The sequence below is a fragment of the Giraffa tippelskirchi genome, chromosome 2, assembly GCF_054371585.1.
Source record: "Giraffa tippelskirchi isolate mGirTip1 chromosome 2, T2T-mGirTip1v1.2.pri, whole genome shotgun sequence".
In the NCBI taxonomy this organism is placed as follows: domain Eukaryota; kingdom Metazoa; phylum Chordata; class Mammalia; order Artiodactyla; family Giraffidae; genus Giraffa; species Giraffa tippelskirchi.
In genome coordinates this window covers 125,517,432-125,535,533 of record NC_137276.1, presented here as the reverse complement: position 1 = coordinate 125,535,533, position 18,102 = coordinate 125,517,432, and the positions used below count along the sequence as shown (strand labels likewise).

The window sequence follows — 18,102 nt, the reverse complement described above, 5'->3', positions numbered from 1 at the left end:
GCCAGAAATGCTATTGTGGGCCCATTTCTAAACCAACTCTGACAAGAGAAGTTAACATAATTGGACTTTGATCTCAGGACCCTCTTTGTATTTTTAAAACCTGAAGATTCCAAAGAGTTTTTATGTGGGCTCCATCTACTGATATTTGTCGTATTAGAAATTAAATCTGAGAATTAAAAAAAAGAGCTCATTAAAAATTATAATAAACTATTACATATAAACATTTTTATGCAAAATAACTTTTTCAAAGCGAAACAAATTAGTAAGAAGGAAGGTATTGCTCTATTCTTCTGCAAGTCTTTAAGGTTTTCTACATGTAAGATTGCATCATCTGTAAACACATAATTTTACTTCTTCCCTTCTGATTTGGATGCCTTTTATTTCTTTTTCTTGTCTAGTTCCTCTGGCTAGAACTTCCAGTACTTTGTTGAGCAAAAATGGTGAAGGCAAGCATTCTTGTCTTGTTCCTAATCTTAGAGGAAAAACTTTCAGTCTCTAACTACTGAGTATAATATTTGCTGTGTTTTTCTCATATGTAATTTTTATTATGTTTGGATAGTTTTCTTCTATTCCTATTTTGTTGAGTGTTTTATCATGAAAGGGTGTTGAATTTTGTCAAATGCTTTTTCTGCATCAATTGAGATGATTGTGGTTTTTCTCTTCATTATGTTGATGCAGCATATTACATTGATCAATTATCATGTGTTGAATCATCCTTGTATTCAGGAATAAATCCCACTTGGTCATGGTGTATAATCCTATTAATGTGCTGCTGAATTGTGTTTGCTAGTATAGCTGACCCTTGAACAATGTAAGAGTTGGGGTGCAGACCTCTTGAGCAGTTGAAAATCTGAGTGTAACTTTATAGTTGGCCCTCTGTATTGAGGTTCTGTATCTGTGGATTCAACCAGCTGCAGTGCATGTAGTACTGTAGTACTTATTTATTGAAAAAAATCCACATATAAGTGAACCCACATAGTTCACACCCATGCTGTTCAAGGGTCAACTGTATTTTGTTGAGGGTTTTTCCACCGTTGTAAATAAGAGATAATGGTGTGTAGTTTTCTTATAGTGTCTTTCTCTGCCTTTGGTATCAGGGTAATGCTGTCCTCATAGAATGAGGTAGAAAGTGTTTCCTCCACTTTAATTTTTGGGGAAAAATTTGACAATTTTGTGTTTGTTGTTCTTTAAATATGTGGTAGAATTAACCAGAGAAACCATCAAGTCTAGAGATTTTCTTTGTTGAGAGATTTTTGACTACTGATTCCATCTCCTTACTAGTTATAGATTTATTCAGATGTTCCTATTTCTTTGTGATTTAGTCTTGGTAGTTTTTATATTTCTAGGAATTTGTCCATTTCATCTAAGCTATCCAATTTTTTGGTGTACAATTGTTTATAGTGGTATCTTATAGTCCTTTATGTTTCTGTAGAATCAGTAGTAATGTCCCCACTTTCATTTCTGATTTTAGTACCCTGAGTCTTTTTTTTTTTTTCTCTTTGTCTGTCTAACTAAAGGTTTTTTGACTTTTATTAATCTTTTTGAAAAAACTACTTTTGATTTCACTGATTTTTTTCCCTCAGTTGTTTTTCCACTTCATATCTGTTCTTGTCTTTCTTATTTTCTTCTTTCTGCTATTATTTTAAATCTATTGAGACTTCATGGGTGGCCTAAAATGTAATCTATCCTGAAAATGTCCTATATACACTTGAGAAGAATGTATATGCTGTTACTGTTGGGTAGAGTGTCTATATATGTCTGTTAGATCTAGTTGATTTATTGTGTTGTTTAAATTCATTTCCTTAGTTCTGTCTGGTTGTTCTATCCATTATTGTGGGTGCAGTCTCCAAGTATTATTGTAAAACTCTTTCTCTCTTCAATTTTCTCAGTTTTTGCTTATATATTTTGATGGTCTGTCATTAGACACATGCATGTTTATAATTGGTATAGCTTCTCATTGTATTGAGACTTCTGTTAATACATAATGACAGTCTCTTACAGCCTGTTTTAAGTCTATTGTTTGATGTTAGTATAGCCACCCCTGCTCTCTTTTAGTTATGATTTGCATCAAATATCTTTTCTCATCCTTTCATTTTCAACCTGTTTGTGTCTTTGGATCTCAAGTGAGTTTCCTGTAGACATCATATAGTTTGGTCAGGAGTTTTAATCTATCCTGTCAATCTGTCTTTTGGGGAGTTTAACTGATTTACATGGAGATAATTATTGACAAGGATTAATATGTTATTGTGGTATTTGTTTTCTTTATGCCTTATATTTTTTTTTTGTCTCTTATTTCTTGAATAATAAGAGACTATCTTCTTTTTATGTGTTTTTTTTTTTTCTTTTTTGGTTGCAAAATAAATTCTTTCATTGTTTCCTTTTATGTAAATTCTATAGCTGTCTTCTTTGTGGTTATCTTGAAGATTACATTTTATGTTCTAAAGTTATAATACTCTAGTTTAAATTTATACTACTTTAGATGAGTAGTTTTTTGAACCTGATTTGTTTGTTCATGTTTACTAGCAGTAGAAAGTTTTCATATTTGAGTTAATTGACAGCTGAAGAACTGCATATTTTGAAAATATGCTATCTAGAAAGTGAGCGTACCCTAGAATCACACAGAGGAACCATTTTATAAGAAATATAGAATAGTTGCTATTCATGTCAGTGAGGAAAGAAAAAGAAGCAGGAAATTAATGAATAATGAAGAGGAAGCTGGTGTCAAAAATAGGGAAATTTATGTTGAGTCAGAGAACCATTCTCATAGAGATTTTTCAGGATTTGATAGGAGTTTAGATAATGTCTTACTATCAGAATGACATCCCTGATTAGATGTACATTTAATTACATTAATTGAGGAGAATAGAGCTGAGATGTTCATTATTATTACATTTCAATTAGACCTAAAAATTTCAACTGTGAATGAATAATGAGAATAATGAGTCTTAAATGATTGCATGAATAAAATCCATCCGGTGTAAAGTGAAATTCAGGTTATTTCTGCAGTATGGCCATGTGGAATGGAGGTAGATGTGGTACCTGTGTCTATCAGAAGCAACACAGTGTTGTGGTTAACGACTGAGACTGGTGCTGCCCTGTCTGGGGTCCAGCTCCAAGGCTGCCATGTACTGTGTAACTGGAGGAGTTACTTAAACTCTTTTGCTTCAGAGTCTTGAACATGGTGATGAGGATAATAATGATGGTGCCCACCCTGTCTCATTGTGTGACCATCAAATGAGTTGGTTCTACACAAAGTGCTTTGAATGCTCTCTGGCTCATATTAAGCATTTTATAAATAGTAGCTGCTGCTGTTATTGCTAGAGAGGGATAAGGATTGGCAGACTTTTTGCTTTTCCTATACAGATAGATTGACATCTAAAAACGCAGTGTCCACAGCATACAAAGATGATGATGCTTAGGTACTTAGCCTCACTATATTCCTCCATCAGATCATTCTCCTCTGTGATTCCTCTACCTTACCTCTTGATGTCACTAGGGAAATTATTACCTCTAGAAGACTCCAGGCACTCCTTTATGGATGTTGTCAACTGGAGCCTTATGCTTTCTCTATAAATTTGGAGTTCTGCTTGTAGGGCAAATCTGGCCCTCCCTTTCTGTTACATGGCCTCCTGAGCTAAGAATGGGTTTTCTATGGAAGAAAAAAAATCAAAAGAAGAATAAAACTTTTTGACACTTGAGGTTTTATGAAATTCAGAGTTCAGCATCCTTAAATTTTATTGAAACACAACCATGCCAATTCATTTATGTATTGCCTGTGATAGCAGAGTTGGGTAGTTGCAGCTGAGACTAAATAGCCTGCAAAACCTAAAATATATACTTTGAGGCCCTCTTCAGGGGCCTGTTTACCCACCCCTGAACTAAATAGTACTGTTCAATGCTTGACATTCTCCTACAGTTTTTTGGCTAAAAAATACTAGGCCAGAACTTTTCATTCAGTTTTTACTCTCCTAGTTTTTCTTCATAAAATTGTTATTTCTTTTCTTAAATTTATCGTGTATTGGCTATGAATCATTAATTCAGGGCTTTCTTGGGCACTCGTGTTAATTATGAAGAACAACTTTGGGGTATCAGAATACTTTTACCTTCAGTTGTATCTTATACGTTGTGTACTGTTACTGAGAGAATGGTGTTTCTTTCATAGAATCTTAGAGTTGGAATGGGCTTCAAGGTCATCTAGTTGTGCTCACTGACATTATAGATGAAGAAATGGAAACCCCAAGGGGTAATATAAGTGACTCACTGTCATAGGGCCAGGTCACAATGAAGTCAGAACTAGTGTACATTACTTGTCTGAGTCTACTTCTGTTTCTGTCTTACCAACTCTAGATACCTTAAACCAACAGTCCAGGCCAGCTCGTGTATTGACACTGAAGGCCTCGCAGACACAGGCTCATCCAAAAGGGTTTGTTTCTGCAGAATTTCATGCTTTGGGTTTGTTTGTCCCTGCTTCTTCTCTGGAGAAGTCATTAAGGTGCTTTGGTTAAGAAATTTAGCATCAAAGGATGAAAATACTGCTGTTCTTGGACTCATTTAATCATTTCTTTCAATTCTGACCAAATACTTTGTGGGGCACAGAGCAGTGTTCATGGTCAAAAGAAATAAAGCTCATGCAATGAGCACTGTATGCCTAGAAAACAGAAACAACGAGATTCGGGTTCTAACTAGTAATTGGTCCAAATGTTTTACTCTTGATTCTTCAGTTATTATTCCCTCTGGGTCCTGGATCACGCTTTAACTTCCAGGTATCATATATAATGAGGTCCTACCTGAACTCTATGAGGAACAATTGAATTTGAAAGAACCGGGCTGGTTATTCTCAAATGTTATAAAGGGAACAAGATGTGAAACATATTTACAGTTGAAAATCATTTCTGATGAACTTTGGGAGAAATAAGACTAACTGTCATATTTTATTTTCTTTTTAAGATATAATCTCCTATAATCATAATTTGAATTACCTAAAAATATAAATGTTCTGAGTTACTACTAAGAGGTCAGTTAATATTTTGACTTAAATGAAAATCTCTGTCTGAGGTCACCTGCTTGATGAATATTTTTCATTGACCTCTTCCTTTGACCTACTCCCACCTTCATTCTTTTCTTCTTCATTATCCTTTGAATTTTGAAGCTGAGTTTGGTTTTCTTTTCTTTCTTCTTTTTTTAAAAGATTTATTGATGCGGATCTTTTTTTTTTTTAAGTTTGTTGTTGTTGTTGTTGTTCAATAGTTAATTCATGTTTGACTATTTGCAACCCCATAAACTGCAGCACACCAGGCTTCTCTGTCCTTCATTATCTCCCTGAGTTTGCTCAAACTCATGTCCATTGAGTCAGTGATGCCATCCAACCATCTCATCCTTTGTCACCCCTTTCTCCTTTTGCCCTCAGTCTTTCCCAGTGTGAGGGTCTTTTCCAATGAGTCAGTTCTTCACATCAGATGGCCAAAGTATTGGAGCTTCAGCATCAGTCCTTCCAATGAATATTCAGGACTCATTTCCTTTAGGATGGACTGATTGGATCTCCTTGCAGTCCAGGGGACTCTCAAGAGTCTTCTCCAATACCACAGTTCAAAAGCATCAATTCTTCAGTGCTCAGCTTTCTTTATAGTCCAACTCTCACATCCATACATGACTACTGGAAAAACTATAGTGGACCATTTTTGAAGTCTTTATTAAAGTTGTTACAATATTTCTTCTGTTGCTTATGTTCTGTTCTTTTGGCCACAAGGCATGTGGGATCCCAGTTTCCTGTCCAGGCATCAAAGCTGTACCCCCTGCATTGGAAGGTAAAGTCTTAACCATTGGACTGCTAGGGAAGTCCTTGGTTTTTCAAATATGCGTACCAGTCCTATCTTCTGTAATCTAACCCTAACACCTATAAATCATACATTTAAAAAAAGCCCTCTGCTAAAATATAACTGGGAATTTTAAACTCATCCATTTGTTACTATTTTGTTATGCTTCCTCACTATGTAAAAAAATCCAATACTCATTTTTCTGGGGGCCTTTTAAAATTTCAGTTCACATGGTATAAATCCTTTGCATCTAAACTCATATTCTCGGGCACCTAGTATCTTAACTGAACTTTAAAGCAACCTCTAGCATATCAAGTTATAGTTCCTTTTCCTGCCCTTGATTTAGAAGTTGGGTTTATTATCTAAGAACCTTTAAAGCTAGTAATAAGAAGAGGAACAGTGTAGAGACAGCATTCTGTGTAGGAGAAAATAGAGATAGACCAAGTTGCAGGAGACCTGGGACTGAGATCTGGTTCTTTTACTAATTCTTATCAAATTTCTCCCTCTCTTCTAGTTTTATATCCTCATTTGAACAATAAGGAGATTAAAAAAAACGGTCTCAGTATCTAAATGTAAGAGTGAAACTGAGAAAAGGGAATTGAAAAGATCGTGTAGTGTGAGATATAAGTTCAGTTCAATCGTTCAGTCGTGTCCTACTGTTTGCGACCCCATGATCTGCAGCACGCAAGGCCTCCCTGTCTATTACCAACTCCCAGAGTTTACCCAAACTCATGTCCATTGAGTGAGTGATGCCATCCAACCATCTCATCCTCTGTCATCCCCTTCTCCTTCCGCCTTCAATCTTTCCCAGCATTAGGGTTTTTTCAAATGAGTCAGCTCTTCGCATCAGGTGGCCAAAGTATTGGAATTTCAGCTTCAGCATCAGTCCTTCCAATGAATATTCAGGACTGATTTCCTTTAGGATGGACTGCTTTGATCTCCTTGCAGTCCAACTCTCAAGAGCCTCCTCCAACACTACAGTTCAAAAGCATCAAATCTTTGGTGCTCAGCTTTCTTTATAGTCCAACTCTCACATCCATACGTGACTTCTGGAAAAACCATAGCTATGACTAGACGGACCTGTGTCGGCAAAGTAATGTCTTTGCTTTTTGATATGCTGTCTAGGTTGGTCATAGCTTTCCTTCCAAAGAGCAAGCGTCTTTTAATTTCATGGCTGCAGTCACCATCTGCAGTGATTTTGGAGCCCTAAAAAATAAAAGTCTGTCACCGTTTCCATTGTTTCCCCATCTATTTGCCATGAAGTGATGGGACCAGATGCCATGATATTAGTTTTCTGAATGTTGAGTTTTAAGCCAACATTTTCACTCTCCTCTTTAACTTTCATCAAGAGGCTCTTTAGCTCTTCTTCACTTTCTGCCATAAGGGTGGTGTCATCTGCGTATCTGAGGTTATTGATATTTCTCGCGGCAATCTTGATTCCAACTTATGCTTCATCCAGTCCAGCATTTCTCATGATGTACTCTGAATATAAGTAAAATAAGCAAGGTGACAATATACAGCCTTGATGTACTCCTTTCCAGATTTGGAACCAGTCTGTTATTCCATGCTCAGTTCTAACTGTTGTTTCTTGACTTGTATATAGACTTCTTAGGAGGCAGGTCAGGTGGTCTGGTATTCCCATCTTTTTCAGAATTTTCCACAGTTTGTTGTGATCCACACAGTCAAAGGCTTTGGCATAGTCAATAAAGCAGAAATAGATGTTTTTCTGGAACCCCCTTGGTTTTTCTGTGATCCAGTGGATGTTGGCAATTTGATCTCTGGTTCCTATGCCTTTTCTAAATCCAGCTTGAACATCTGGAATTTCACGGTTCATGTAATGTTGAAGCCTGGCTTGGAGAATTTTGAGCATTACTTTGCTAGCGTGTGAGATGAATGCAATTGTGCAGTAGGTTGAGCAATCTTTGGCATTGGCTTTCTTTGGGATTGGAATGAAAACTGACATTTTTCAGTCCTGTGGCCACTGCTGAGTTTTCCAAGTTTGCTGGCATATTGAGTGCAGCACATTCACAGCATCATCTTTTAGGATTTGAAATAGCTCAACTGGGATTTCATCACCTCCACTAGCTTTGTTCATAGTGATGCTTTCTAAGGCCCACTTGACTTCCTATTCCAGGATATGTGGCTCTAGGTTAGTGATCACACCATTGTGGTTATCTGGGTTTTGAAAATCTTTTTTGCATAGTTCTTCTGTGTATTCCTGTCACCTCTTCTTAATATCTTCTGCTTCTGATAAGTCCATACCATTTCTGTCCTTTATTGTGCACATCTTTGCATGAAATGTTCCCTTGGTGTCTCTCGTTTTCTTGAGGAGATCTGTAGTCTTTTTCATTCTACTGTTTTCCTCTATTTCTTTGCATTGATTGCTGAGGAAGGCTTTCTTATCTCTCCTTGCTATTCTTTGGAACTCTGGGTTCAAATGGGTATATCTTTCGTTGTTTCCTTTGCCTTTCCCTTCTCTTCTTTTCACAGCTATTTTTAAGGCCTCCTCAGACAGCCATTTTGCCTTTATGCATTTATTTTTCTTGGGGATGGTCTTGATCACTGCCTCCTGTATAGTGTCACGAAACTTCGTCCATAGTTCATCAGGCACTCTGTCTATCAGATCTAATCCCTTGAATCTATTTGTCCCTCGCACTGTATAATCATAAGTGATTTGATTTAGGTCTAGTGGTTTTCCCAACTTTCTTCAATTTAAGTCTGAATTTGGCAATAAGGAGTTCGTGATCTGAGCCACAGTCAGCTGCCGGTCTTATTTTTGCTGACTGTATAGAGCTTCTCCATCTTTGGCTGCAAAGAATATAATCAGTCTGATTTCGATATTGACAATCTGGTGATGTCCATGTGTAGAGTCTTCTCTTGTGTTGTTGTAAGAGGGTGTTTGCTATGACCAGTGCGTTCTCTTGGCAAAACTCCGTTAGCCTTTGCCCTGCTTCATTTGGTACTCCAAGGCCAAATTTGCCTATTACTCCAGGTATTTCTTGACTTCCTTCTTTTGCATTCCAGTCCCCTATGATGAAAAGGACATCTTTTTTGGGTGTTAGTTCTAGAATGTCTTATAGGTCTCCATAGAACCATTCGACTTCAGCTTCTCTTCAGCATTACTGGTCGGGGCATTGACTTGGATTACTGTGATATTGAATGGTTTGCCTTGGAAACAGAGAGCATTCTGTCGTTTTTGAGATTGCATCCAAGTACTGCATTTCGGACTCGTTTGTTGACTATGATGGCTACTCCATTTCTTCTAAGGGATTCCTGCCCACGGTAATAGATATAATGGTCATCTGAGTTAAATTCACCCATTCTGCTCCATAGTTCGCTGATTGCTAAAATGTCAATGTTCACTCTTGTCATCTCCTGTTTGACCAATTTGGCTTGATTCATGGACCTAACATTCCAGGTTCCTATGCAGTATTGCTCTTTACAGCATTGGACTTTACTTCTATCACCAGTCACATCCACAAGTGGGTGTTGTTTTTGCTTTGGCTCTGTCTCTTCATTCTTTCTGGAGTTATTTCTCTACTGATCTCCAGTAGCATATTGGGCACCTACTGACCTGGGGAGTTCATGTTTCAATGTCCTATCTTTTTGCCTGTTGATACTGTTCATGGCGTTCTCAAGGCAAGAATACTGAAGTGGTTTGCCATTCCCTTCTCCAGTGGACCATGTTTTGTCAGAACTCTCCACCATTACCCGTCTGTCTTAGGTGGCCCTACATGGCATGGTTCATAATTTCACTGAATTAGACAAGGCTGTGGTTCATGTGATCAGATTGGTTAGTTTTCTGTGATTGTTGTTTTCATTCTATCTGCCCTCTGATGGAGAAGGATAAGAGGCTTATGGAAGCTTCCTGTTGGAAGAGACTGACTGAGGGTGAAATTGGGTCTTGTTCTAATGGGTGGGGTCATGCTCAGTAAATCTTTAATCCAATTTTCTGTTGATGGGTGGGGCTGTTTTCCCTCCCTCTTATTTGACCTGAGGCCAAGCTATGGTGGAGATAATGAAGATAATGGCGACCTCCTTCAAAAGGTGCAGTGCATGCACTGCTGCACTCTGTGCCCCAGACCCTGCAGCAGATCACCGCTGACCCATGCCTCCACCGGAGACTCCTGGACACTCATGGGCAAGCCTGGGTCAGTCTCTTATGGGGTCATTGCTCCTTTCTCCTGGGTCCTGGTGCACACAAGGTTTTGTTTGTGTCCTCCAAGAGTCTGTTTCCCCAGTCCTGTGTAAGTTCTGGTGGCTCTATGGTGGGGTTAATGGTGACTTCCTCCAAGAAGGCTTACGCCATACCCAGGTCTACTGCACCCAGAGCCCCTGCCCCTGCGGCAGTCCACTGCTGGCCCGCACCTCCACAGGAGACACTCAAACACAGTTCTGTCTCAGTCTCTGTGGGTTCTCTGGGTCCTGGTGTGCCCAAGGTTTGTTTGAGACCTCTAAGTGTCTCTGGTGGGTATGGGATTTGATTCTAACTGGGATTTTGCCCCCCTACCATCTTGCTGGGGCTTCTCCTTAGAGATACAGGGTTGACCAAAAAGTTCGTTTGGATTTTTCCATAAGATGCTACAGAAAAACCTGACCAAATTTTTTGGCCAATCCAATAAGTAAGCTTCCTGGGTGATATGATTTGACCCTCATTTCCCAGTGAAGGGAATCACCTCCATGTGTCCTCCTCTCACCATTCTTATTGACACTATTAGTAACTCACTAAGAGCCTGTGGATTTTGGTGTCTCCTCAAAAGGATTTCTTCTCAAGTTTGGTGTTAATGATCAATGTCCTTGTGCATATTCTGTGAAAGTAGTTTTTATTTTGATGACAATGCAAGTGGTAAGTGTGTCCTTGACCTTTCTGCAAGTGGGTGAAGCAGACCTTTGAGGAAGCTGATAAGAATGGCGATGGATTATTGAACATTGAAGAGATATACCAATTGATGCACAAACTAAATGTCAATCTGCCCCGAAGAAAAGTCAGACAAATGTTTCAGGTATGTTTTCACAATGGGATTGACCTTACGTAAAATACACTTTGGACAGTAATGGTATACTGAGATATTTGAAAAGGCTATTTTGTCTTGGTGGAAGCTAATATTACTTGCTGTCCATCGTTTGTTTTACTTTGAAGACAGAGGCATTTTATTTCATCAAAGAAAACTTCCCAAACTTAACATGCCTCCACAATTTCACTTCCTAAAATGTGTTGTTGTTGCCATTTTCAGAGTGATTATAAGCACTTTACCTGACAGTTAAATAATGGGGTAAATGGGATGAAGTCCCTTGGAGAGGATAAGATCTGATCTATCAATCTCATGGTCTGTTATGAGGATCAGAATAAAGACTGCTGCTGCTGCTAAGTTGCTTCAGTCATGTCCAACTCTGTGCGACCCCACAGACGACAGCCCACCAGGCTCCTCTGTCCCTAGGATTCTCCAGGCAAGAATACTGGAGTGGGTTGCCATTTCCTTCTCCAATCGTGAAAGTGAAAAGTGAAAGCGAATTCGATCAGTTGTGTCCGACTCTTCGTGACCCCATGGACTGTAGCCTACCAGGCTCCTCCGTCGATGGGATTTTCCAGGCAAGAGTACTGGAGTGGGTGCCATTTCCTTCTCCAGGGAATAAAGACTAAATAGTGTGAAAAAATAGCACTTGTGGAACTCCTCAAGAGCCCTCTATTTTGTTTCAGAGGAATTGAGGATTTTAGAATCCATAAGATTTAGAAGTGCTTTATCACTCCTGCCATTTAGGGAGCTCTCCAGAAGTTCACTCCACTGCTTGTTGGTATTAGATGAGATGTTCTTTCCCAGTTTGAAAGTCCTGGAGGAAAATTCTTAGACCCAAATTTATCCTGTGTCCCCCAGCTGGGATTGTACTCAGCCTTCTAAGATGCTGAAGTGAGTTCTATTAAGACTGGCACAAAGACTCAATTATTAGTAATTACTAGAACATTAATTTTGGAAAGGCTTTTATTTGAAGATAAGTCATATACATAATCCATGTGTTGCAGTAATTTGCTAAGTGAGTAGGTAGTTCATATTTTCTATGTGTAAAATTAAGTAAGAGGGTTATATTTTATGGTTAGTGTATTTTGTTCCCTTTGTTTCCTGACCTCATGTTATCAGAGGTGGTAAGGGCAGAAACAACATGAGGGGTGAGTTGCAACAGTGAATGGAAGATGGAGGCTCGTTTTGACCTGTGACCTCTTACAGTTACATATCCTGTGGTCCTGTCCTTGGAAGGTGGAGATGGTTTGCACTGTGGGAACTTGGTCCCATTGCACTGAAGAGAAAGGAAAGAAAAGGAAGGAATGAGACACACTATAAAAGGAACTAGAGATGGAGAGAGGGACTTTGGAGGTGAACTGAGTTGTCACAGAGTGAACTGTCTGTAAACTACATGGAAAGGTTCTCCATGTTCCTGGCACTCCGGGTGACACCTAACTTTTGTCCTGTTGTGAGCCCCATCTCCCATCTGTTCCTTTTCATAGATGTTCATTGTACTGGAGAGAGAGCCCTGATTAAATCAGAGAGGGTACACTTATAGAGGGGGGCAAAGTCTATACCTACAAAAATAATGATCTGGGGAGTCCTTTTTGGAAGTAAGAGAAGTAACATAAAATTTTGACCTGTTTTTACTTCTGTATTTTTAACCCTCTTCAGATACCTTTTGTCTCTAATGCACAAGTATTTTGAGGATAAACCATGAAATGTTTATGTCAAAAGTCTTGTGAGTTCAAAGTTAATACTTTGGAGAAATTTTTTTCCCCAAACTTTAAAATTCTTATTTTTTGTATTGAGGTGTAGCCAATTAACAATATTGTGGTAGTTTCAGGTGAACAGTGAAGGGACTCAGCCATACATATACATGTATCCACTTTCCCCCAAACCCTCCTCCCATCCAAGCTGGCATATAATATTGACCAGAGATCCATATGCTATGCAGGTTCTTGTTTGTTATCCATTTCAAATGTAGCAGTGTGCACATGACTTTCCCAAAGCCCCTAACTATCCCTTCCCCCAGCAACCATAAGTTCATTTTCTAAATCTGTGATTCTCTTTGTTTTGTAAGTTCATTTGTACCATTTCTTTTTAGATTCCACATACAAGGTACATCATATGATATTTTTCCTTCTCTGTCTGACTTCACTCAATATGACACTCTCTAGGTCCATCCATGTTACTGCAAATGGCATTACTTCATTCTTTTTAATGGCTGAGTAATATTCCATTGTATATATGTACCACATCTTCTTTATTCAGTCCTCTGTTGATGGATATTCAGGTTGCTTCCATGTCTTAGCTATTTCAAACAGTGCTTCAATCAACACTGGGATGCATGTATCCTTTTGAATCATGTTGTTCTCTGGATATATACCCAGGAGTGGGATTGCCAGGTCATATGGTAGCTCAATTTTTAATTTTTTAAGGAATCTCGATCCTGCTTCCATAGCGGCCGCACCAATTTACATTCCCACCTACAGTGTAGGAAGGTTCCCTTCTACTTTGGAGACATTTTAAGAAAGCATTAAGGTCTCTTTTTGTGACTTTGAATTTAAAGATTGAAAGACTTCTCAAGCAAGGAGTGACTGGAGAAGTAGCTGGGCTTCTAGTGTAAATGTAGATTACTTCTACCATAGATTTTGCATGTTGCTCAGGGTGGAGTAATGGGAGCAAGGATCTTAGTATTATTTTAAGGAACATATTTTTTTCTTTCTTTTTTTTTTTTTCACTGAATTACTAGTAAAGACATTAAATCCTTCCTGGAATTTTCTTTGCCTTCTTGTTGCAGTGCAAAATTCAACTGATTTTTAAAAAGTAATCTGTTAGGGTATGGATAGCTTCTTTTGAAGTCTTTGAGGCTATGGCTTAAAACCTCAGAGTGGTACTGTTCTTAATGGTTTAGGCATTTCCAAGGAAATCTTGAAAAATGTATCATTTCTCTATCCAGGGTTATATATTTTGAAAAAACTACAGCAGAAATATGAACATTAGACCTACTTTCTTAGGATGCAAAGACTACAGCCAAGAGCCTCAAACACCAAAATTGTTGGTATTCTATAGATCAGTCTATCACTGCTTTTAAAATGACAGAAGGAAACAGCAATCAGCCTCAAAAAGAAACTGTGTGATGTAAATATCGGTCTAAGTGTTTGTTCATAGTTGACACAAAGTTAGCAGAGTTTAAAAAAATATATTTTTATACACACTTTGACTTTCAAAGCTGTGTTTAAAACCACATACCAGCTGACTATATGTCACAATATCTATGTATTTCAAAATGCCATTCATCCCCTGTCAGTTTTTGTTTGGTTTTACAACTGTGTTCACTTAGAATAGAGATCATGTAAATGGATTGGTTACTCATTATATACTCCCAGCAGTTTTATGGTTTTATGACAAATTCAGCCAATCAGAAGGCAGGTACGTGGTAAAAGATCCTTGCTCAGTCATTACTAGGAGCAAATAATTTCAACTAGAGATAAGTGCAAATGGATTTTTCAGGCAGAGGGGTACCAGTGATGCTGCTGGCTATAAGAGCAATAAGCTATCTATGTAGAATTAAGAGATTCTTTTATAGGTAAAAATTACATTTGATTGAATCAGTTTAGAAGCTGATAAGAGACTAGTATTTTTATCATATATTGAATGTATTTTCTCTTTTGCTTATGATTAGTCTTCTCCAAAATTTCTCTTATTAGTTTTGTCAAAAGACCAGCTTTGGGCTTAATTGCTCACCTTTGATGTTATATCTTCTTGTTTTCTATTTCGTTTAGCTTTCTTCTTTTGTTTATAATTTTTTTCCTTCTATTTTCCTTAGCTTAACTTTTTAATAGCTTTTGGAGTCGAATTGTTCGCTCATCTGATTTTAATTTACCTTGCTTTCTAATAAGTTGAAAACTTCAAGTTCCCCTCTAACTACCGCTTTAATGTCATCACACAAGTTTTAATACGTGATACATGTGTTTCCTTCTGTTTAATTTCCTATTTAGAAATGGGTTGTTTCCAGACAAAGTTTTTTAAGCTTTCTTTGTTGCTTTATAAATTTACTGTGGTCAGAGAAATTAGTTTTTATAAAGTTGATTCTTTATAATTTGAAACATTATTGTGGCCTAATGTATAGTCAATTTTTAAATTGATCCATGTGTTCTTGAAAAGAACATGTTTACCATTTGCGAAATAGGTATTGGCTTTTTATTGTAAATATTATTTCCTGCTACTGAATTTCCTATTTCAAACTCTTACTGCCTAATTTTTTCTATGCCTCTTTCAGGAAGCTGATACAGATGAAAATCAGGGAACTCTGACTTTTGAAGAGTTCTGTGTGTTTTACAAAATGATGTCTTTGAGACGGGACCTTTATCTGTTGCTTTTGAGCTACAGTGACAAGAAAGATCATCTAACTGTAGAAGAACTGGCTCAGTTTTTGAAGGTGGAACAAAAGGTATCACTAGACTGTTGAACTGAATGTTTACTTAAAAATACTTGTGAAAGATACGTGGGTTTCTCTTGGGGCTGGGTGTAGTTATATTTTAAATATAGGTTAGAGGGATAAATATCACAATTCCAAAAAAATCGTATCTATGAGGTTTTAAAAATGTGTTCCCAGCAGCTTTAGAGAAATTGAATTAGTAAATTGAACACATACATAATTTTTAACCTTAAATATGCATATTTTTCCACAGAGTAGTGACTACTGTCTCATGTGTTTCCTTTTAGGTACTATAGTAATATTTTCGTTATGTTAGTAATATAGCTAGGCATTTATTAACTATGATATAATTCTTTTTAAAAATTATTTATTTGGCTGTAATAGAACTTAGTTGCAGCATGTGGGATCTAGTTCCCTGACTGGGAATCAAACTTGAGCTCCCTGTATTGGGAGCATGGAGTCTGAGCCACTGGACCACCAGGGAAGTCTCCTATGATGTAATTCTTTTCGTTTTTTTTAGTTGGAAGATAATTGCTTTACATTGTTGTCTTGGTTTCTGCCATACCACAATATGAATCAGCCATAAGTATACATATGTCTCCTCCCTTTTGAACCTCCCTCCCAGCTCCAGCCCATCTAGGTTGTCACAGAACACCAATTGAGCTCCCTGTGTTATATAGCAACTTCCCCTTAGCTATCTCTTTTACTTACGGTAATGTACGTGTTTCAATGCTACTCTCTCAATTCATCCCACCCTCTCCTTTCCCCACTGGGTCCACGGGTCTATTCTTTATGTCCCCATCTCTATTCTTGCCCTGCAAATAGGTTCTTCAGTACCATTTTTTCTAGATTCCATATATATGCTTTAATACACGATATTTGTTTTTCTCTGATTTCCTTCACTCTGAATAATAGGCTCTAAATTCATTCACCTAAAACTGACTCAAATTTATTCCATGTTATGGCCGAGTAATATTCCATTGTATATATGTACCACAAATTTTTTATCCATTCATCTGCCCTATGACGTAATTCTTAACTAGCAAAATAGTACTTCATTGGTAAATATCTTCCCTCACACCTTGCCCTATGCATCTCTTCCATATGGCTGTTCCTGAGTTGTATACTTTTTAATAAACTGGTAATAGTAACTAAAGCACCTTTCTGAGTTCTGTAAGTCATTCTCATAAAGAAACTGAGTCACAGGAACTGACAAAGACTTTCTCCTTAACCAAACAAACTCTAGGCAGGCTCTTTGGAGCCATTTTTTCTACTGGGTTCCATCCTTTGGCCTTACCCTTAAGAGTCCAGTTGTAGCAATAATTCTAAGTCGGTTTAACCAGAATCTCTATCCTTGACATCAAGTCACCTTCGATGTCTGATAAAATTCCTCATCTACCACTATTCCTTGGGTGATATTTGATCACCTTGGCCTGCATTTCAGGAAGAATCCTATTAGGTTGGGTTAGCCAAAATCCCCACTTCTGCCTGGTGCTTCCTCCACTGACCCCTACCTTGCTCCTTGGCTGTAAATCCCTACTTGTATTCAAAATTGAATCAGTTCTATACTGATTTCTCTTTTCCCCTTGTGCAGTAGTTACCGATTAAGATCTGTTTTTAGTTTTAACCCACTGTCCAGTTCTGATTATTCCTTGACGAAACTCCCAAATTTGTTAATAGGTCAAGTAGAACTAGGGTAGCCTAAGCATCTCATTTGTTGCTGGCATCTGAAGTAGGGGCAGCCTGTGGGCCTGAGTCTTGTGAGGTCTAATGCTAACTCCAGGTGGTCAGTGTCAGAACTGAATTGCATCATTGGAACCCAGTTGGTGTTGGAGAATCAGAGAGTCGGTGGTGTCAGAAAAAAGACACTAGACCTGGTAATATTTTAGTTTGTTCCATTACCACCATCACATACATTTTAGGCATAACAGATTTATAAATTTCATTGTTGCTGTCCTAAGGATTAAGCCAGATAGTATTAGCAAAATGTTTTATCACAATCAGTTATTAAATTAGTTTGATAATTTGGCAAAGGCTGTGATTCTCCGTTAACAAAGTTAGCTCTAAGACAAGTAGAAAATGGGAATGGGGTAATAGAAGAATTTTTTTCCCCCCAGAGAATATGCCTTTCTAAATCTCTATTACCCTATTTCTTGTAATTATAACTACTCCTGCTTTCTCATCAGAAGAACTATTCCTAGTATAGTGGAAAGACCATTAGACCAGGAGTCTAGAAAGTCTGCATTTCACACCTGGCAAGTTTTTTTTTTTTTTTTTTTTTTACTTCGAGGGTAATTGCTTTACAATGTTGTGTCAGTTTCAGTAAGCTTTATTGGTTGGAGAATCTTGCGCAGGACAATCAATATTGTTTCTGAGTCTTGGTTTCCTAATCTGTAAAAAGGGGAGTTAATACCTACCTTCCTTGTCTCACAGTGTCAGTTTGAAAATTGATAGGTGTGATGAATGTGAAAGCCCTTTGACAGAGATATCTGGAAGCACAACAGTGTGAAAAATTAAAATGTTTAAAGATACTGACTTCAAATTCATTTGTGCTAGCAGAATTTACCCATTCTATCTGAATAGCAGTAGTGGATGTCACTTGCTAAGGGGCATGTGTTTTTTGCTTCCTTTTGTTATATTGACATTCAGCCAGTAAATTTTAGTTGGGCAAAATAGAAGCCAGTGTTCTGTGACTTCTGCTCCTGGCAGAAGATTACCCATTTCCAGTTTAATTTTCTAAACTAGCTTGAAGCTACATGTGGATTTAACACAAAATAAATTTTTAAAAATTATCGTGTATCAAGAGGCATAAACCATAAGGAAAATATTAGTGTCCTGAAACTTTTAT

The 18,102-nt window shown here is 37.7% G+C and overlaps 1 protein-coding gene across 7 annotated transcripts in view; it reads left to right on the top strand.

Annotated features, from left to right (window-relative positions):
• The window catches only part of PLCH1 (phospholipase C eta 1), a 247,135-nt gene that overhangs the window by 145,753 nt on the left and 83,280 nt on the right, over window positions 1-18,102 (top strand). For 2 of the 7 annotated variants that reach the window (XM_081570579.1, XM_081570576.1), the window contains exons 1-3: window positions 8,907-9,017; window positions 10,688-10,816; window positions 15,096-15,266. In XM_081570579.1, the coding sequence (XP_081426705.1) occupies window positions 8,973-9,017; window positions 10,688-10,816; window positions 15,096-15,266 (345 nt within the window). In that variant the 5' untranslated portion in view covers window positions 8,907-8,972. Of the gene's footprint in view, window positions 1-8,888; window positions 9,096-10,685; window positions 10,817-15,095; window positions 15,267-18,102 lie in introns of those variants that run through there. The other 5 variants (XM_081570573.1, XM_081570574.1, XM_081570572.1 and 2 more) reach the window with 5 other exon arrangements.